General features: G+C 37.9%; 1 protein-coding gene across 2 annotated transcripts in view; it reads right to left on the bottom strand.

Moving 5' to 3' along the window:
- Window positions 1-9,120: 9,120 nt before the first annotated feature.
- LOC139725034 (arfaptin-2-like) overlaps window positions 9,121-22,651 on the bottom strand; it is a 28,381-nt gene continuing 14,850 nt past the window's right edge. For both annotated transcript variants that reach the window (XM_071636125.1, XM_071636124.1), the window contains 4 exons: window positions 12,720-12,907; window positions 11,781-12,139; window positions 10,183-10,357; window positions 9,121-9,684 (listed from right to left, as the gene is read on the bottom strand). In XM_071636125.1, the coding sequence (XP_071492226.1) occupies window positions 9,529-9,684; window positions 10,183-10,357; window positions 11,781-12,139; window positions 12,720-12,907 (878 nt within the window). In that variant the 3' untranslated portion in view covers window positions 9,121-9,528. The remainder of the gene's footprint in view (window positions 9,685-10,182; window positions 10,358-11,780; window positions 12,140-12,719; window positions 12,908-22,651) is intronic.

Raw genomic sequence — 22,651 nt, forward strand, 5'->3', positions numbered from 1 at the left:
TTACAAACTACATTTTATCCATGAGTGCAAAACAAAAAGGAAAGCACATAATGCTAGTAATCATAAGGGTTAAAAATCTACATTATCCCACAAATACCAACCTATGATACGACTAGAAATTATCAAATTCATTTTTTCTTATACATCAAAAACATCCATTCAAATCCTTACACTAAAATTATTAAACAAACTTGAATCATTTAAACGAGAAACAACTAAATGTAAACAAATAACACAAAAAATATATGAAAATAATACAAACTGAAATTGTTGAACTGTAGAATATCGAATGTAAAAAGTAATCAACAAAAATACAACTGTCCTAGAATCTTGAGCTTGTATCTAGTAGGAAGAAGTGAATAGAACAGCATGTAAATATCGACTCTCAATGAAAACTATCTATTTCCTTTTACACATGTGAAAGGGGTCTACATTTGTATTAGAATCTTCTCGAATTAAACCCTGGAATTCCATGCCTTTTGCAATGCATGTATATGTAAATGTAAAGTTGAGCTTGCCTTCCTCTTCATAGTGCAAAAATGGATACCTGAAAGGAATGAGATTACCCTGAAATGGCAACATTGCTGTAACGTGATACAAACCAAGGACCAGAGTTATCACACTTCATAAAACAACCCATATATTATAGTGTTTTTGAATGTAAATTTATTGACCTTTGACCTTTGACCTTGTCTGACTTAACCAGAATTTAAATTTGAATGGCATCTCTAGGTAATGTACCTGTGGTGTGAGTTTTGTGGCCATAGCTCAAAGCTGTGGAAAGTTATTGAGAGCACACAGTCATTATGGTGGTTAATCCAGCGAGTTTGACATTTTGACCTTTTTGGCTTTGTAAGAATTTACCAATATTTGAACTTGACTGGCATCTCTAGGTGATGTACCTGTGGTGTGAATTTGATGGTCATATAGCTCAAAGCTGTGGAAAGTTAAGAGAGTATACCACAATACTTTGTGTAGAGTGCTTATCAGGGAAAGTGCATTGACCTTTTTACCTTTGACCTTGTCAAACTGCACCAATATTGAAACTTGATTGGCATCTTTGGGTTATGTACCTGCGGTGTGGGTTTGGTGATCATAGCTCAAATCTGTGGAAAGTTATTGATCGTAAACTGCAATACTGTGAGTCCAGTGCTTGTCAGGGCAAAGCCATTGACCTTTTGACCTTTGTCGGACTGCACCCATATTCAAATTTGACCAGCATTTTTAGATTTGTACCTGTGATGCAAGTTTTGTGATCATAGCTCAAAAAGCTGTGGATAGAATACACCAAACTTCTGATGACGCCAATGCCGTCGACGCCACCACCGCCGACGGAAAAGTGACGCCTATGTCTTGCTTCCGCTACACGGGCGAAACAATAATGAAGCAGATCCTCATCCAATGATTGGTTGACAGCGTACACAAGACCTGGAATTCATTTTGCCCAACACACAATTTTGCTCCATTTAGTGAAGTATAATGGCTGCTCATTAGCACTTTACAGTCGTGATAGTGACCATGCAAGATTTTGTTTAATTTATGCTTGATGGGTGATTTATCAAACAGTAAAGATCTGCTTCATCATTTTGTGAAGTAAACCATACACATCATTGTGATTCAAGAGTTAGCAAAATTACCCACATTCAGTAAATGCAAAACAGTCCACACATGTTAGACTGTTCCAAAGGTACCTTGTGCGGGTAATTCTTACTAATGCCCTAACTGATGTTTCAATTGCATGTATTTTATGAGTGTATTTGATTCCAGTGAACAAGTTACAAAGTGTTGAGCAGCTTCTTGAGCACCAAAATGTGATGAAATATAGGAAACTACAAAAAATTCATGTACTAGTTTTATCGCTAATATATATTGTTTTCTTACTAATAAGTTCAGAATGGACGGAGTATTTTGAAACACAATTCATATTGCCTTTTCAATGTTCAATATCCATAATGTGTATGTATATCACTGCAATATCAATGTATCCCAATCATTTTGTTATAGTAAACCACTAGTGTTGTTATAGTCTACTATAATATGCATGATTTTTGATCAATGAATTCACATTCATCTGCCGTAATATCTAAGTGTGCACATTTTGCTATGTACTCATATACAATACAGGCCACTTCAGCAACAAACTAACTGATACTGAAAAAGAAAAAAAAAATCAACATATACAAAAGCCCAGGGAAGAACAGATTTCATTGAGAAACAGACATTTTATTCAAGAAGAACAGAGATACACCATACACATACATTTCATTATTTGTACATCAGTTTATTGTGGAGAAATCACAATTTAAAAAAGAAAAAAAGAAAAAATAAATCACAGACCCCCACCAGTCCTGGCAACATCTGTTCCCTAAAGATATTTGGCTTCCAAGTTTCTTTCAAGCAAAACATTTTTGTTTCTTCTTCTTCTGCTGCGGAACTTAATTGTCATTTGGTACGAGGAAAGTACAGGACTGTTTCTTTCTTGCTGTAATCATTTATGAGTTTTCTGAGAAATAAATTGAGCCCAGAATAGCAAAAACATGGTGAAGACAAGAACTCGCTATCTTAGTTGAGCTCAAGTGAGAGTCATACGAGGAATACACTGGAAATTGCACATGTTAATTTTTAAAGGCATGTTTTAGTTTTGGTTGAGATGGGGGATTCTTATTTTATCTTTTTGCAAGATAATGAGAAACCACATGTGAAATATTAAAGAGCATACAATTCTAAGAATTATTCAAAATTTATTTGATGAAAATCACATTTGAAATGGCTGAGATATCCAAAAACAAAGTAAAACAAAGTGGTCCTAATAAAAGGTGGGTCCCACCTCTTTGCTTCTGGATATCTCAGCCATTTCAGAACCAATTTTCATCAAATAAACTTTGAATACTTCTTAGAATCGTATGCTCTTTCATATTTCCAAAGAGGTTTCTCATTATCTCACAAATAGTTGGAAACCTGAAACCCCATCTCAACCAAAACTATACCATCCCTTTAAGAAAAACTGATCCATCCTTTAAGCTTCTCCCATTGTTTAGTGGTGTGCACAAACAATTTCGTACATTCGAAACATGTCCCCTCTTCAGACACAAAATGTTTATACTGAAACTCGATAAGGATAATTGTCATTGTATAGATTATAGACCGTTCAGACACATATCGCGACCGATTTGAAAAAAAAAAAAAAAAATTGTATAGAAGCACTGTTGTCCACAGTGCATATTGTTATGATCGCTACTAGCCCCTGATGCAATAAGAAGAAAGGTCACCTTTCGCACCGCCTCACTTTAAGCTCCACCTAGCTATACCATTCTATGGTCGCCATATGTTCAGACACACACATGGAAAGATTATTCGTTATCAAGTTCTAGTTGGAAACGATACCCTGACCCTTGTATTGTTATATAAAAGGGTCAGGGTATCGTCAGTATTTAGACACATACATCCATCATACAGCTATATAATTTTGGTATAGTTATATCATTTTGACATACATTATTTTGTGTGCATCTGAGCACCCTGATTGTATGGACTAAATCTAAAACTTGTGAAGACTCTTTTATGTTTAACTGACTACATGTAAGCATGACACTAAGACTCACTTTCCTTATTGATGTTAACAAATTTCTCAATGCAAAATACAAGCCAGGACTGGTAAAAGGCATACAAAAGAGACCTGATAACTAATTATCTCTTATGTTTTCAATGTACATGTCATACTGTAATAGTTTATACAACTCTTAAATCATTTAATTTCTACTCTGTCATTAGTCTCTGAAGTCAGTGGAAAAGTTTCCATCAAAAATCTGCCTTTCCCATATGATTATCAGAATCTGGATACATTGCACTGGTTATGAAACAGAAGAGCAGAAAAGCAAGAATGTACACTGTTTTGAACAAAACCAAAAAGGAAACCCTAGAACAGCTAGCTAAATGGTTATGACACGGGAGCACAAGAATCTTCACGCCTGTAAACTTGGGTCTCTGCGCAGTATTCAAAAAATTTTGTCAAAAACTATATACACACAGGAATGCTTGGACCTTTTAATACAAATGTCTAAAATTCAAATTCAAAAGAAAGTGCTGAGAAGATGGCATATGAATCAGTAAGCTACCACCAGATTACAAGCATATTAATTGCAAACAAAAGTATCTGCTTCTGTATGACAAAGACGTACATCAAAAAGCTTGAGTGATTGACCTGCACAACAGCAACATCATTCTCATCGCAATTCTTCAGTACCCAATTGGCAAATTAATTACAATGCATATCACATATATGCATGTCCAACTTCAATACTAAGTTAAATACCAGAGTTACATAAGCTACAAATCTTTTGAATCTCAGTAACTAATACACTGCATTGAGACAACTATTACACCTATTTGTCTCAATGTGCCAGCACCATGAAGCTTGAAGGGAAAATATACATGTATTTATATACATGTATTTCTTCTTGTACCTCAGAGTTATACTCTTTGGCGATCAACCCCTGGCTAATTACTACATGGTAAAAGACGTTAACAATTGCTCTCTAAACATCAAACCAAATTCTTGTCCATACCTATGCTTAAATCAAATTTGTTATGTATTTGTTTGTTGTTGTTTTTTGTTAATATGAAGTACTTTATTCAGAGTCAGATTATCAGAGTCTTAAATTTTGAAAAGCAAAATTTTGAAAAAACAAACAAACCATAAAACAAAATGGGTAGCAAGCCTAACAAGGAGCTGAACAATGTAGTGGAAATGGCAGATAAAAATCGAGAGAGGAAAAAAATCTGAAATCTTCCCTATGTCTACATCTAAGCAGGACTGAATACATAAAGATAACGCATAGCAAATGGTATACGTACAGCAGATAACTAACATATGGTATTTATCCACACAAAAGTTTTGGAAATAATAATTTCATACATATGAGTACTGCACATACCATACCAAATTCACTTCCAATGTACAATATCAATATAACAAAATTCTTTGTCTTTATTTTGTTTTACAAAACATATTGTCCTGCCACTCTCAATACAATAATATTTAAATAAAATACCAAAATTACACATGTCAAAATGCTCTGTAAATGTGTTACTTGAAAAAAAAAATCTACTATGGATGAAGAAGACATCAAATGGGTAATGAATTAGTTAAGCATTAGAAATCAAATAGTTTGAGAAAATATGGATGGAGCTCCTACATTTGCTTTAACCTTTCAGACTCTTCACCGTAAAATGTGTCAGTAGTAAAAATATGTTAAACTTTACTACACTTGGACCCCGTTTGGTCAAGTGAGAGTTATCATTGATTTCCAGGACTTATAATCAATTATATGTTTTGATAAAACGGGGTTCTGACCGACAGCAGTCCAAAGGTCAAGTTTAGCTCTCAATTCTTGTTGCCACACTAGTCTACAGCATTTAAATTCAATCCTTTCTTTCTTGTTCTTTCAGTCTATTGCGAGGGAAAAGAAATGCCTGAATAAGTTTGATAGATAAAGATTCCAATATCATCTCATCTCAAGAAATTCATTAACCCACTGAAGACTAGTCTCGAGTATACTCGGGCAGGTGTTTGTAGGAAATGTGTATTACGGCAATATCAGCTCACACTCAGCTTGTTAAGGCAGTTCTCTAAGAGACCATTTCAGTTCATATCTTTTTCTGAGGAATCCACCTTGTGACCATGACAGTTCTAATTAGTTCTCCCTCCGCTGAATGACAAATTAATTTCATTTGGGACTTTCTTGAGCAAAGTTGACAACTTCACAACCATCCCCCGTTCAGCCTCTTAGGATGTTAACTTATTTTCTTGTCAATACAGTATAGGTCCAGCACAGGCAAGTTGAATGTATTTCACATGAAACTTATCAATGCAAACAAGTTCTCATTAAAAAAAAAAATGAATTAAAAAAAGGAGGAAAAATATCTTAAAATTGATATGGGGTACACATAGAGCTAATTATTCAACATCTTAGAGTCAAATCAAAAGCTCTACCTTTGCAATAAGCAGATAAAAGGGAGAAATGTGTAGAATTACATGTATGTGTGAAGGAGAAAAGACAATGAGGATCTTTCATGTGACAAATACATCTATAAGACAAGTCTCTGTCATACAGAGCCAGGGCAATAAGTATAATGTTTTGTTCCATCTCAACAAAACCTTGCTCATGACCAAAGTTGCAGCTACCTAACGACTTGAGGTGAGAATTTTTAGATATCCTCACTCCAAATAACAATACATATACTCTAGAAATTGCTCACACAGACAGCCTTTTTCATCAGACATTTTCCCCTTCATTATAGATGCCAGAAAAGAAAAGAAAAAATATCAAATATCCTGATTAATGGTGCAATATTTGTGTAAATATTTGCAGGTGTAATTGACCATCTTTGGGGTAATTCAAAATATATCTTTATCTAGGGATGCCTGTATGTAAGATGGATGGATAATATCGTCCCTGAAAAAGTCTTCTGTACTGAACCACATATCATTTGGTCAACATGACGTCAATGGCAAACTGCTTTAATAGGAAATCTGATGCATTTGGTGCATCCTTAAAGACACAATTTCTGAAGATGCAATGAAAAATATTTAATTGGAGGTATATATTAATGACAGCAAAATTAGAGCCAAGCATATCAACAATATAGTCAACACTATACACTACACTAACTAGAGATTTAAGGTTGAGATAATTTATGAAATAAGAAAAAGCTTCGACAAACTCCATGCCACATATGACAGTGTATTTGGAATTTGCCTACCTGTTTACATCATGCGGGATACAGAATACTGTAAAAGCTGTTATTTCCATGTAATGATATTTTCGCCAATGAGGAGGCCAAAGACATTTTCACAATTTGACACCATGGCTATCGTAAGTGCACAAATGGCTGTCTGTTCACTCAACTAGTGAATCAGGTGGTGATATTTTCGCCTGTTGTGGCATTTGTGGCCCATCAGCAATTTGCAAAATTCATGGAAATTAAACCCTCACGAAAATAACAGCTTTCACAGTAATCGACACCAGGGAAGCCATCCCATTCCCAGATACACTGGAATTGTGAACTACCTTGTCTGAAGGGAGATCAGAACAGGTAGTCATTCATCCAGTCTTGTATTACTACTGAGAAAATGGTGATGTACAGGGAATTTATCAACTTGCAAGAGATGTTTATTATACATGACAGACCGTTACAATGGCTTTTATAATGCAGAATACTTGTACTACAAGTGATCTGACATTTCTGTGGCAGGTATAACATGGTTTTTCATTCCAAGTCTATAGTCTCCAGTCAGTCAAATGTGAGGTACCTTGGATGCACAAGTACTACCCTGACTATATTTGTACCAAGAAACAAGAGACCCGCGGGTCTAGCGCTCACCTGAGTATCGCAAGTTCACCTTTCACGCAGTCACTAATCTAAATTATTCACAGCTCTACCAAAATTTGACCAGGCATTCTCAAGTAGAAGATGAAACTGTACAATAAGGGCCCAAATTTTCTAAGATTCCTTAATTTGGGGGGGGGGGGGGGGGGATTGGGGCCCCCTGGGGCCCTTTGGGTGGGGCATGGTGCCCATTTTTATAAATTGAGATCCTGACCCCCTAGGGATGCTACCTGCCAAGTTTGATGAAAATACATCATGAGGTTTTCAGGAAGAAGATGAAAATGTACAATTCAGGTCCCCATTTGGACCTTCCCAACCAACCCCCCCCCCCCCCCCCTGCCCCCAAGAGGGGCACCCCTTGATCTCCTATGAACAAACTTGAAAATACAGTCATTAATGTACTCACTCATAGTATTATCTTACCTCTATAACTTCTGATTCTAGAGAAGATTTTTAAAGATTCCTTCATTTTGGGGGTTTGGGGCCCCCCTGGGGGCCCCCTGGGAGGGGAATGGTGCCCATTTTAAGAAATTGAAATCCTAACTCCCTAGGGATGCTACCTGCCAAGTTTGGTGAAAATGGGTCATGGGGTTCTCAAGAAGAAGATAAAAATGTACAATTTAGGCCCCATTAGGACCCCTCCTCACCCCCCTCCCCTGGGTCCCAAGGGGGGCACCCCTGATTCTGCCATGAACAAACTTGAAACTACAGTCATCAATGTACAAACTCATAGTATTAACTTAGCTCTATCACTTCTGGTTCTGGAGAAGAAGATTTTTACAGATTCCATAAGTTTGGGGCGTTTGGGCCCCCTGGGGGCCCCCTGGGTGGGGCATGGTGCCCATTTTAACAAATTGAGTTCCTAACCCCCTAGGGATGCTACCTGCCAAGTTTGGTGAAAATGGGTAATGGGGTTCTCAAGAAGAAGATGAAAATGTACAATTTAGGCCCCATTAGAACCCCTCCCCACCCCCCTCCCCTGGGTCCCAAGGGGGGCACCCCTAATTTTGCCATGAACAAACTTGAAACTACAGTCATCAATGTACTAACTCATAGTATTAACTTAGCTCTATCACTTCTGGTTCTAGAGAAGAAGATTTTTACAGATTCCTTAATTTTGGGGGGTTTGGGCCCCCCTGGGGGCCCCCTGGGTGGGGCATGGTGCCCATTTTAACAAATTGAGTTCCTAACCCCCTAGGGATGCTACCTGCCAAGTTTGATGAAAATCGGTCTTGGGGTTTTCAAGAAGAAGATGAAAATGTAAAAAGTTTACGCACGACGCACGACGGACGACGGACGACGCACGACGCACGACGCACGACGGACGCCGGACGAAGGGCGATCGCAATAGCTCACTTGAGCCTTTGGCTCAGGTGAGCTAATAAAAATCCTGTGCCAAGAAAGCTGGGTAACTACATGATATCCTGGATACATTAAAATTCGGAGTCACAAAGAAAACATTTTTCTCGATTATTTTTTGTTTTTTTGAGGTAACGTGACAGCAAATGACATTATCTTGCAAAAACAAGGTAGATTATGCAATCAAAGTTAGTCATGTGACGTAGACAACTATTTAGCCGGGTCATTGGAATACCACATGAAATGATTTAAAAACACTGGCATGGGCAAGGAAAACATAAAGCAGATTTCTGCAAATTTTCCCTGTACTTTCCTGCCATATATATTTCACTATGTTAATATCATATAATTTTGCTTGGGCTTTCAGTCTTGAATACACATTTCATTTTGCCAGATATCTGGTCAATCACTTCCACTCCTCATTTTTAGCTTTCCATGACATTGTCTGCAGACTATAAACAATGTCACAAGATCCAACACATCAATTCTGAAAATCCATTTCCCTCGTCAGCACGTCCACTGTTAGACAATACTACACCGGCACTTACACAGTTTAACCACAACTATTCCAAATTCAATAGGTCATAAAATAAGAGCGAAGAAGTCATGATAAAATAGAAGATGGTTAAGGAATACAGGGTTTCTGTCTAGAAAAGAAACAGTTTTCAAGCTCCAAAAAGAGAAGAGAGGAAGAGGGAGGAGGACAGGGTGCTAGAATCTCACAGGGTTGTGAGCGAGCCATGCCCGGCAACAGAGGGCGGGGCCCCCGTCTCCCAGAGTCTACTGTGATTCCAGGAAGGATGGCTGCATTTCACTGGGCGCCTTGGGCTTGATGTTGAACTGCTTCAGCGTGGCGTTGAGGGCTTGCTGGTTGCCGGAGAAGTACGCTGCGATGGCGTTGTGGAACAGGAGCAGCTGTTTGTGCATTACTTTCACCTATGATGGAAGCAGATATAAGCAACAAATAGTTAGTGGTGATAGGGAGATTGCCTCAAATCTTTAGTCTTTGTTTGCATAAAGGAATAAGTAGGTTTAAGCTTGAACAGCACTGTGGTAGAGTAAAGAGTGGTCAATACACTCAAGAAATAGAAAACTGACCGGTTTACTTCCAAAGCATATTTGTTTTTCTTTGTTTTAAAATTCAGAGATAATGTCCTTCAAGACCAAATAGTAAGAAGATGCACCCGGCAATAAACAGGGCAAATCAGACTTGTGTAGTCCCTGAGAAGAGCAATGCTAATATTGATAAGGCTTCATTCATCAAATGTAACCTCCTTCCCCTTGTCATTCTTCTCCTCATCTCCCGACATTTTTCTACTTATCCTTTCTTTTCTTCATCATAATAATCATCACCATCATTACTAATTTTAGCATCTTTGTCTCTATAACTGTAATCTGGTCAGACACCACAAAGAGCATGGAGAAAAGGCTGACCTTGTTTTCATCCAGGAATCTGAGCTTGACCGCTACGTCTTGCCTCAGCTTGTCGAACTTCTCCTTCTGCGCCTCGTACTTGCTGCGAGCCTCATGGAGCCGCGCCTGGGTCTGGGCATCCTTGGGGGCCAGGGTCAGATGCTCCATATCAGCTCTGTAGGCATCATACTCTAACCTGAAGTACATTCACAATGATGAAATCAGGCAGCGTACATTCGTAACAAAGACACAAAACACGGTAGAAGCCTTGCAGACATCCATTTGTATCATTTTCAACTTTTCATGGTCACCTTCTCCAAATCCACAGGTTAGGGCATGTCATTCTCCTGTTGGTCTGTCACTTTGGTATGGGGGGGGGGGGATGGATATCTACTGAGTGAGACCGGGCCCCTTTTTATAAAAAGATAAAATCGATTTTAAATTTCCTTACCACACAAGCTGCCATAGGCTTACAGTTGAAATCAACTATCCATATGATCAATTTTAACTCTTCATAATACAGGGCCCTGATGTTCTAATTTCCTCTGCAAGTAACTCTTTCAATGCCTCTCAGGGTCTGCCCTATAGTCTTACATCAGACACCAAGAAGTTTGCAGTCTTCTGTAACCAGCAACTTCCATCTCTCCTTGAAATGTGACCATGACAGTGGCAATGAAAGCAAGATACTAGCTAGTTACCTTTAGTGGCACTGACTGGTGAATATAGTAAGAGTGGGGGGGGGGATCCTAAAACAACAGAAGCTCACAGTACTTAGATATGAATATTTACATGGTATAGATACATGGACCATCAATTTCGCAGACATTTATTGTACAATATTATGTGCAAATTTTAAGGACTGATGTCATAAAACATGGGATGCATAACCCCATAGAGCAGTAGCAAAAGTTCTCCCCCCCCCCCCCACCACTACCAATTTATCAAACCACAACATTAATGTCATTGCTACGTGAAGTCTCACGCCTGGATAAAGTCTTTTTAAAGCAAAGAAAATTGGTTGCAGTATCATGCCTACATTACATTCCCCAATTATGTGACCTGCACACAAGGTATACTGCCTACAGTGCAGGATCAGCAGCGACATTTGTGCATGGAGGTGTGTAGTTGGTCTACAGGTTCCTAGTTTTTGGTGATGCTGCCCTCTATGTTCAAACCCATATCTGCCAATGATGCTATTTTGCACATCTCAATTACACAGGCATGAGTGTGTGTACCTAATTCAGTTGTATCCATTGCCACACACTATGACACCAGTGGACAGTCTTCTGCAGTCTCTTCGTTTTAAACAATGTGTCCATGTTTTTATTTACAAGGCTAAAATGACTGAAAACTGAAAAAAAAATCATGCATATTAGTTCACGACATATCAAGCTATCTTTGTTTTTTTGCTTTTTGTGAAGACTGCTGCAGTAAGTTGAATATCATTCACAGGTACACATATTCAAAACTCTGTGCATGTAGTAGACTGTTTCAAACCTAATAGAGAATGATTCGTATAATTATAGCAAAGATTGTTCTTTGAAAAAATGGTACAGGGCATTTGCCTGCCCTAGCAACTCGATCTGGATAACCGCCACGCATCAGCCGACACAACCCACCTGACAGATTCATATTGCTTGATGGTCAGCAACGTATCCTCCATCGTCTTGTTGCACAACGTGCTGACACTGGACGTGAAGAAGTTGAGGGCGCTCAGCAGGGTCTCGCCATTGCCGCAAAGTGACTTCTGCGTCTCGGCGTTGTAGGAGAACTCCTCCTGGAGCTCGGCCGACTTCTGCGCCAGCTCTCCGAAGGCGTCGCCCAGCGAGCGCTGCGTCTGGACGACCAGGTAGAACTGGTTGGTCAGCGCCCTCGTCAGCTTCAGGATGTGCGCGTACTTGCGCTGCGTGTCGCGCAGGACCTCAATCTGTGCCTCGAGCTGCAGGTCGACGGTCCGCGAAGCTTTGCCAAGTTTCTCCTGGTGATACACAGAAAAAGCAACACCACAATTACATCCAATCACTTCGATTCCACACCCGAATAGAAAGATAGAGGAAAAACAAAATCAAGTAACAGAAGTTGCCTATCAAATTATTCTGTGTGGGGGATTTATGTACCATGGGGAAAAAGAAACCCAGTCATATGGAAAATTGCCTTTCCAATAAGAGCCTACAAATTTAGTGAAGGTAAGGCATGATAATAAGAAGAGTATGCTGGTCTGTAAGTCTACAACCTGAACTGATGATAATAATCTATGACATCTTTGACTTCTAAAACTTGAGCTTTCATCGAGTTTAAAGCCAGTTAGTGAAAAGGAAAATCCGCCTTGTCACCAGTGAATGAAAAACACAATGGCTTATCAAATATGAATCAATGTTTTATAGCTATTTCATAGACATATGAAACATAACATATTTCTTCTACAATATCCTAAGGAAACAGAAAAATGGAAGTCCAACACTGTTATCACGAGAAAATAAGTCTGCAAACTAATGGTCCTAATGCCTGTATTTTACAGCCAAATCCTCCATTCTCCTGGCCTGTTGAAATACCCATACCTGCATCATCTGTTTGGTGCATTTGTACGTTGAGATGCTCCAATTCTTGAAGCTGTCGAGGCGTGCCTTGGCCACCGCCGTCGTCGTCCCCTGGTCCCCGCGACCGCCGCCCATTGCCATGGGGTTGCTGAACCCGCTCCCCGTGGGACTAACATCGCTGGGAGACTGCTGTGCTGGTATCGGTGATGCTGTGGGGACGCATGATGGAAAGTTTGAATGACCAAACAAGGTAAGATTATCGTGTTCAGATCTTATCTTGAATAACACAGTGTCCCTATTACAGGTACTAATTAAAGAAAAGCCATGGATGCAGTAGTTTTGAAATAAACGACGATATGATAATGCAGTCGTCTCTTTAAAAATCATGTCACCTTTCCAGTTTTGATGAACATCAATGTGGCAAAGACTACACTGTACATTCACAATCATGAGTAAATAGAAAGCTTGCTACAAGATTACTTCTTATGTAGATAACTTCAACTTACCTCAAATGTTTTGGGCTTAAATGCATTTCAGTTGGACTTATTATTTCATTAAGACACAAGCTTTGCTGATGCTTTGCTGATTGAATGAGTAACATTTTTGGCACAAACCTTTGCAGAGTACATAATACAACATTTACTAAGTAATAAAGCAGCAGCAAACTTCTTGAGATGGTCCAGAATTATGGATTGCTTCATCCTGATATTCAAATTTTCTCAACATGAATGTTTACATGATTTATTTTAATTTTGACACAGCTTTTCTATATTCATTTCTTTTATTCAAATGCCCATTTCTTGCCTCTATATTCAGGGAATAACTTTCCTGGCATCGCATCGCGATTTGCTATGCATTTTTTTATATGACTGCCATACAAAATTTGTGTGTCGCAGGTTTTTTACATCGGACAGTACAGAACTTTATTAAAAGTATTTTCCCATAGATCAAAACTGCTAATCAAATTTGACAAGTAAAAGTATTCCCTAATATTTCTTCCATGCCTAAAATTACAGCTGAAATATTTTGCAGCAAATGACGGTCCAGGACTTCATCGGTGATACTTAAACATGAATGCAGTAATCTGAGAAAACCAAAGACCTCTGACTAACTGATTTCATAAGATACAACATGAAGCGATACAACAGAAATATCTGTCACAATAGATTCGACTGTCACTGACGGTCATAGCGTTAAACTATGTTGCAAAATAGCTAATCTCATGAGAAATAGGGTTAAACATACATGAAAGGTAGTCACAAACATATGAATAGACACAATATCAGTACTCATTCTACAAGCTACAAACTCACAGGGGACATAAACAGACAAATACAATGGTGCACAGAAAAAAAAAAAAGAAGCCTAGAGTTTGTTTCCAAGACTACTAATATGTTTTAAGTCATGTAGACATAGAGAGCATACAAGTGTGTACGCAATGAAAACCAAACAAGAAGAGGTATGGTACATATAAAGGTGCTGGTAAGTCTGCTTGAAGATTGATTAACAAACCTCTCTAAATGATGAAGGACTACAAGTATTCCAAACCCTTGAAGTTCACTCTTCAACACTACATTTACACTGTGGAAAATCTCCATTTATACATGTATCTGCTTTAGAAGCAGAAGGTCGCAAGTTCAATTTCTCCCTATGGGCCTATGTTCCTTTCAGAAACAATCATAGTATCAGAATATATTAACTTTATTCCACGACACCATTCTCTCCCCGAAGCACTATTGATTTCGTGGAACCTGAATCTGCTGGGACAGACAAAAAAGGCAAAACAGCTTTGACTTGCAATATTCATTTCACATATATGTACTGCACAAGGCTGTATCTATTTCCAAGGCATTCGAAGACTTGCATGATACAAACAGGTACATTGACCTAGCTGAGGACTCGAATGGCCTTTCACAAGGCTGATTATATCAGGTTGGTTGCATTGTAATCAATAGAAATCATTGCACAAGGCTTGAATGGTTTATTCCTCTGCAGTTTCTAGCTGTCAAAGGCAAAAGTGACTACTTCCCCCATACATACACAAAGACTCTCACACACACACGCACACAAACAAACACACACACAAATATACTTAAAGGGATCGTATAGTTTTGGTTGAGGCCTAATTTCAGGTTTCTAACATTTTTTGGGGGGTGAAATAATGAGAAACCTCTTATGAAATATGAAACAGCATGTAATTCCATGAGGAATTCAATGTTTATTTGATGAAAATTGGCTTTGAAATGGCTGAGATATCCAAAACAGAGCGATTCTAATAAAGTGTGGGACCCACCTCTTATTACAATCGCTTTGTTTTACTTTGGTTTTGGCTGTTTCAGTCATTCCAAACCCAATTTTCATCAAATAACTTTGAATTCCTCGTAAAATGGTATGCTCTGTACTATTTCAGAAGTGTTTTCTTGGTATCTCACAAAAAGTTAAAAGCCCAATTCTCATCTCCACCAATACTGTACCATCCCTTTAAATACTTAAACTATATGCATAGTACGATCTATATCTGTGAACATAGACAAGTTGTACAGTGCATCAGTATGTCACGTTCTTGCTATTCAATGTCAACAAGTCATGGCTGTTTTCAATTAATTTGGAAAGGTGTGCCTTCTGTGAAAAGGAATCATAAAGCAATACTGTAGATACATTTAGCAAAGGCATACAAATGTTTATCCTCACTATGACACACAGAACACAGAGGATTGTATGTGTTTCTGTGTGTGTGCGTATATACTGTTCTCAAATCTCATAACAATGCTACTAGTATCTGATCGTTTTTTCATAAAGCGATACATTGATTTCAAGGGTCTCTGTTACATGAAGGAAATATAATTGCAGTGTATTCAAGTTCCCTGATGCTTTGCTCTAGCTGCCTCAGGCAATAATGTGATGATCAGTCCCAGAATGATACTGGAGAACCCACACTCGGCAAGCATCACCTTATCACCTTTCAAGGAAAGCCGGAGGAAATACAGTATCAAGGCTCGCATTTTTTTTCTATCATAAGATACCATACAAGTACTATTTGATTAGTATGGTAGGTGTTTGACGCATTGACACTGCACATTGAAACCGACACCCCTCTATTTATAGCATTACACGTAAAGAACAAAATTGCATGCAAGGGACCACATGCAATGGTTTCTTATTCAAACTGAAATAAAACCTTGATAATAAACAGCGAAAAAAATGATACCATAAATCATGAATACATGTTGGATATGTATCACATGCACTTCAACTACGTATATTGCCAAAAGAGGAAAGGGGTGTCTGTTTCAAAGTACAGCACACTCGAGTGTGGAAAATTAACACCACGCATTCAAAGCCGCCATCTTCGAACGTATAACTCAAATCACATTTTCAAATGCACTTGTGACTTTAGAGCATTTTCTCCACATGTGAGTAAAATTTCAGGCATATTGTGAGATACTCAAGTTCCTATGGATAAAAAATGTTAGGGTGTCACTGTATAAGACATTCAACCATACCATGCTTCGGGCAATCTATTTGTAATTCTAGGAAAACTGGACGGAGAAGAAGAAAAGAAAAATGGCAAAAAGATTTTTTTTTTTTTAAATTTGAGGGGTGGGCAAAATGAAGGGCAGTGCACATGCAACCATAACGCCACAGCCCAGCTAACACAAGGACGTTTTCTGAACGTTCTTGAAACATTCCAAGTTCGTTATTTGGACGTTTCGTCAAAACGTTTTCAGAACGTCTTTTTGGGAAAGATTTTCGACGTATTTAAAATGTTTCAAATGGAAATTATAAAAACGTTTTTTAAACGTTTAGAAAACCAATAAAAAACCTTTCGGAATTTTTAAGGACCTGCAGAAAACCTTTTGAACCTTGTGGACGTCAGTAAAGCCTTTTAAGAATATTCAAAACGTTCTGTGGACGTTTTGCGGACGTCCAGAAAACCTTTGAAAACCGCCTAGAACGTTCAAAAAACGTTTTAAGAACGTCTAAAAAGTCTTACTGTATGACCCTTTCCACAACGTTCAGAGAACCTTCCATATCCGTCTAGAACGTCCAGAAAACCTTTTAAGAATGTCTAATGTTTATTTTTTATACGGTATTTAAAAAGAAATTATAGTTATGAGATTATAGACGCAATCTGAGATTAATGTATCCTAATCCTAATCCTATATAATCCTATCCTAACCTATTCCTAATGTCCTACCACCTACACTACACCCTATTTCCAATTGATGAATCTCTATCACATTCTTTTATATACCATCAAAATGTTGTGATGCATGAAGACATGGTTACTAAAATTAGCTTACACACACCTTAATTTGAATATTCATAATTATGCATGAATATTCATAATAAAGAGACGTACAGAGGACGAAATAAAAACGTTGTTTAAACGTTCATTAAAGACGAAGTCGACGTAGCAGACCTAATAAAAACGTTTTGTGGACGTTTACAAAGGACGAAGACATTGCAGACATAATAAAAAACGTTTTGTAACGTCCATTGACGTTTCTAAAACATTTTCCAAAAACCTGTGCTTTGCAGTAAATGCTAAGTCCCCAATTTGATGTATTTGAAACATTCTGAAAACGTTCTGTGTTTGCTGGGAGGCAACTTTGTGTCATTCTTCCCTTGCTCTACTGCAACAAATCAAAGCCTGTTAATCATTCCTGATGTCTAAATATGGTAAACTTTCTCAGGCATGCATGCTTAATACTTTCTCTGCACTTTAAACATCCTATTGGTATTACACAGGAAGCTCTCCCCTTCCCCATCCCCCCCCCCCCCCGCCCCTTTTTTGCAGATTATATACTGCCCTCGTTTATGATTGCATATCAATGTTTTATGAACCACAATCAACAGACATTGATTGATAGAGTGTGAAGGGACAGCTGCTATTCTAAGAGGCATACTTCTCACCTAAAAATATTCAACAAAGACCCATCGCAATTGCAGTTGAGTAGCGAACATGTGTATTTCATAAATATTTGGGCAGCAGCAAGTAAAATGTCATGTGCCTAATGCAGAATAATCTACATTCTACAGCTAGTCCCGTAGCAATTCTCCACAAACACATTACAAAAGGAAAGAGTGTGAAGTATCTAAACTGTAATGGAGAGCCTTTCCAGATAGACAAAAGAACTGATTCGTAAATGTGTTCTGAAACACATTTTAATGTTAATCATTGAGTTTTAGCAAGTCTGAAAGAGCGCTGGAATTACATTTCTCCAAAATCTGTTTCTCAAGCCACATTAGGTCGCCTGTGCTCTAGGAATATTTTCCAATCAAGTTTTGCTTGATTCTGGGTGTATGGTATTTGGTTGTTGTTCCTTTTGTTTATGACAAAAGGTAGTACAGCAAACAACCTACACGTACTATTAGCATAACAGAATTAAATACATTAGGATACATTATATGTTTCTACCAGTACACAGGCTATCAATACATGTAGTTAACACATACACTGTATGCACCTTGTATTTTTTCCACTAGAACACAGCTACCAATATATAATGTACATAAAGAAACACATACCGGTACACACCCACACACAAACACACAAGCAGATAGCATCCATTATACGTAAAATGTAGACTATGTGTTATGGAATCATACTGCAGTATGATTTTTATTTAATTAAAATGAACACATCCAACATACAGGTACTTTCGGTTGACTGTGTCTGGTTCAGACCTGTAATCATTCTACACATGCCTGCATTTGAGAGTGAGTACAGCACTTCCATGTTTCGAGTATATACATGTGTGTGTGTGAGACACATACAAGTGTGAACTAGTTGTAGTTAAAGGTCAAGTACCACAAACACACAGACGATTAAAGGCACCTCGGCAGCAGGGCCAACAACATTCACAGGCACACCCAAACCAATCAGTGAGATTCCCAAGAGCATCATGGGCGATACCCATGGCTTACATGCATTTCAATGGGTATGTAATTTGTAAATCAGGGGGGATTATTTTTATCTTGACAGGACATGAAAGGATATTTACCTTTTCTGGACGAACCCTGCAGAATCTTTCCGAAGTCATACTCATATAATCCATCCAGTTTTAGGTAAAGCCACTATCTACATTGAATTGTTTCATTGTATACCAATAAATTACAATAAACATTTATTTTCCTTGTGATTTTATTTTGGGGTTTCAACCAACAAAAGGGGATAATCCTGTTTCTTGATAATATTGGGTATTAGAAAATAACGAATCTGCAAGAGTCAGATCTATAACTACAAGCATTGTTCTTTACTATGCAAAACAAGAAACAAAATAGACAAAGGACTATCCAATAAGATAGAAAAAAGTCTGCCCAAGATTTTTCCCCTATTGCTGCTGCTACTTTTACGGGATATTTTGCCTCTGAGAAAAAAAGATGTTTTGCATAAAATCTCGAAATTAAAAAAAAAAAAAATGCAGATTTGGTGGAGAACGAATGCTAAATGGTTAACTATCATCTCCAATGATGAATTTGAAAGAGGACTCTAGATCATGTGTGCAAATGAAAAATTTATCATTTGTGCACTTGTATTTTTAACAAACAACAAAACAAGCACGTTGGACATTAAAGAATGAAGTGAACTTCGCTCAATAAATGATAGATATTGATTTTTGACAACTGCAGCACAAAATATACTTTTATCCACTAAGAATACAAGTTTAATTTAGTGAAACAGTGTTTTGTTTTTGTTTTTAAGTTGCCATTTCCTCACACCTTTTCAGATCTCTTGTTAGTTAGAATGCTAAAGTAAACTTCATCCTGAAAAGTATGAAGCATGGGTAAACATTATACAGATTAAAACACTCGCAGGCAATATGCAAATAAAGTGACGTTTATGTTCTCACAGGCGTGGCGATTATAGTTTGCATTGCTTCCATGTCGATGTACTGATAATATCCTGTTAGTAAACTCTGCATTTTTTTTTTTTTATCATAATGCTTCAAATGGCAATCGTATAACTCTATAGAATGTTTTTGTCTATATATCAAGAAATTGTGCTAGTGGATTATATTATGATCAATGTCATGGGTTAGAATTTCCTGTTGCTAGTAAAGCACTACACAACATTATTTTTTTTCTGCCACATTCAACATACAATAAAAACATTTTACTTCAGAATTCCATATCACTGAGGACATCTATTATACTGCGGAATTCACTTTCTGTCCAGGCATATCACACTGTTATAATTATCCATTTGCCTCACATATGATAATAAAAACTAAATCAGAGAGCCATTATCCAGATGGACATGTATAATGACTACATGTGGCAAAATAAATCATCATAGAATTATGTGTTAAATATAGATCTCAGGGTAGTTTCACTTTGGTAAATCTTTAGAATGCCTCCCAAATTGGAAAAAAAAAAACTAGAAAAACACACTCACACACATAAAAAAAAACAAAGACAAAAATACCAAATTGACGTTCAAAAAACCTCTACTCTCTGCAAGACCAAGGAGGTGTGTGTGATACCTCCTTGGTACGATCCAAACAAGTTCATAAATTGTCCGCATGCCGAACACGTCGGAATGCCTCTTGTGGTACATGTAGCGTACATTCGCACATCTGTGCACATTAAAGGGCGTCGGCCCTACTAACAAAGCATTACGAGCCACCACAAAGAGAGGAAATAATTATCTTTGTGGTGTGGCTTCGACCTGACTAACATGAAATTACAACATCGCAACATCTGGTAGCATTTGAAAGTTGCTACATGGGAGGGCAGTAGCGACACTAATGCTTTGGTAGGTCTGTTGAGGCAATGGTGTAGGCCTGCTGTTGCAGATTTTCATACCCATGCCTATCAGGAAAATTTGAGCTCATCCATCCAATGTTCTCTCCGAAATAAGAAACCATAACATGTATGACATTATTATTATTATTTTTTTTAAAGTATTTCACTATTTGCAAAATAAATTAGAAGGCTGGATGTGACACGAGGACTACCAACAATATTAATTAAAGGGCAGCAGTTTGATTTGAAATATTGGCATAGGATACTCAGAATCCTCACGCATCTGGAGTCCAAATCTTTTTGGATAATGACAGGACAAGCTGAAGTGAGCTGCAACCTTGAGGAAGATGTTTTACCTTAACCCATTGTGAACAAGCTGATTTTGCTATATCACCAAATATTTCCCATAAACAACTACCTGAGTCTACTCAGGATTAAGTCTTGAATGAGTTAAAGGGATGGTATACTTTTGCTTGAGATAGGGATTCAAGATAACTTTTTGCAAAATATACAGGAACCACTTTTATGAAATACTAAAGAGCATACAATTCTACGAGGAATTGAAAGTTCATTTGATGAAAATCATGTTTTGAAATGGCTGAGATATCCAAAAACAAGGCAAGACAAAGTGGTCCTAATGAAACGTGGGTCCCACCTTTTGATACTGTTGGACCTCTTTGTTTTGGGGTATCTCAGCCATTTCAAAACTGATTTTCATCGAATAAACTTTTAATTCCTCCTAGAATTGTATGCTCTTTAGTATTGCATATAAACAGTTTCTAATTACTTCGCAAAAATGTAAACCTGAATCCCCATTTCAACCAGAACTATGATGGTGTATCCCTTTAAAGACCCACTAGCAAGGGTGGCCCAATTGCATCAATCTTTATTTGCTGCCTACCGGGGCACACTGAAAATCATAATACAATGTAATATATTGCCCGTCAGCCACATGTCAGCAAATATGTGCATTGAAGTGCATGCTCATCAGTAATGGTCACTAACTCCAGCAAAGATTTTTCAGCTGTGCGTGTACTTACACCAAGATCAGTGATAAAGCTACACACAATTCATTAACTCTTTATGTGCCACTTTCGCACGTCCGACTCAGTCGATGGCGTGCCAACTTCGCAGATTCTGCTCAAACCCACAAACCCGCCCAAAACTGATTGATAAATCGATAAATCGCCAAATGCCGCAGTACAATGAAAGCTTTTCTCGCGCTACGGCTCGTCTCACATATAGCTTGCATTTTATGTGGTGATTGACTATCAAGCGGTGTTCCCTTAGGCCAAAAAAAAAAATTGTTGCATTGGCGTAACCTGCCCGACCCTAAAAATTCCGCCGACCCCATGTTTTTTTATTATCTTTTTTTGCTATCGATATCAAATATCTTGTTGATTGCGATCGCGATCGCACAAACCCGGAAGTGGAAACGGCTCTGGGGATATCGGATGTACGAGGGAGAGATCTAGCGCCTCGCATAAGCCTTCCTTGATCAGTATGTCATCTGTTTCCAACACGGACACGTACTCTAACAAGATTTATTCAGTGTATACGTAGCATTCAGACTGCGATGTATTGTGCACAGTTTTGCCATAGGTTTCTTGTGTGGAGAACTTACACGAATCTGTATATGTGGGACTGTAATAGAGATCGCCGTGTGCGATGAAAAGATCGTACATATGGGTCAATTTGCATCTATCTTATCTAAGTCAAAATAGTAAAATATGAAGTGAAAACATTCAGGATAGGGATTTCAACATCTTTAAATTCTGTGAAGGGGTATAATTCCAGTAATATCGGCCTCATAAATGATTTGTAGAATAGATGAACACAGCACATTCGGTGCAGCAGTTGTAACTGTTTACTAAGCTGAGCACAAGTTTTACACGTAAAATGCAGGTAGCAAAAAAAAAAAAAAAAAAAAAAAAAAAAATCCGCCCGACCGACCCTATTTGAAAATCTCATGTTACGCCAATGCAACAATTTTTTTTTTTTGGCCTTATAGATTTGCGTGTAAATTCTAAGTTTCTGTCACTATTTTGTGCGCAAAAGTCATGCCTGTAGGCCTATAGTAATATAGCTACTGGTCATTACAAAGAAAAACAATCATCGATTTGTCATACAATTTTCACCAAAGCAAAGCTTCTCATTTTCTCTACAACTCTGCTCACTACATGTCCAGCTTAATAGAAATC

The sequence above is a fragment of the Diadema antillarum genome, unplaced genomic scaffold (assembly GCF_040938485.1).
Source record: "Diadema antillarum isolate AM-2024a unplaced genomic scaffold, OU_Dant_1.0 seq00000009_RagTag, whole genome shotgun sequence".
Lineage (NCBI taxonomy): Eukaryota > Metazoa > Echinodermata > Echinoidea > Diadematoida > Diadematidae > Diadema > Diadema antillarum.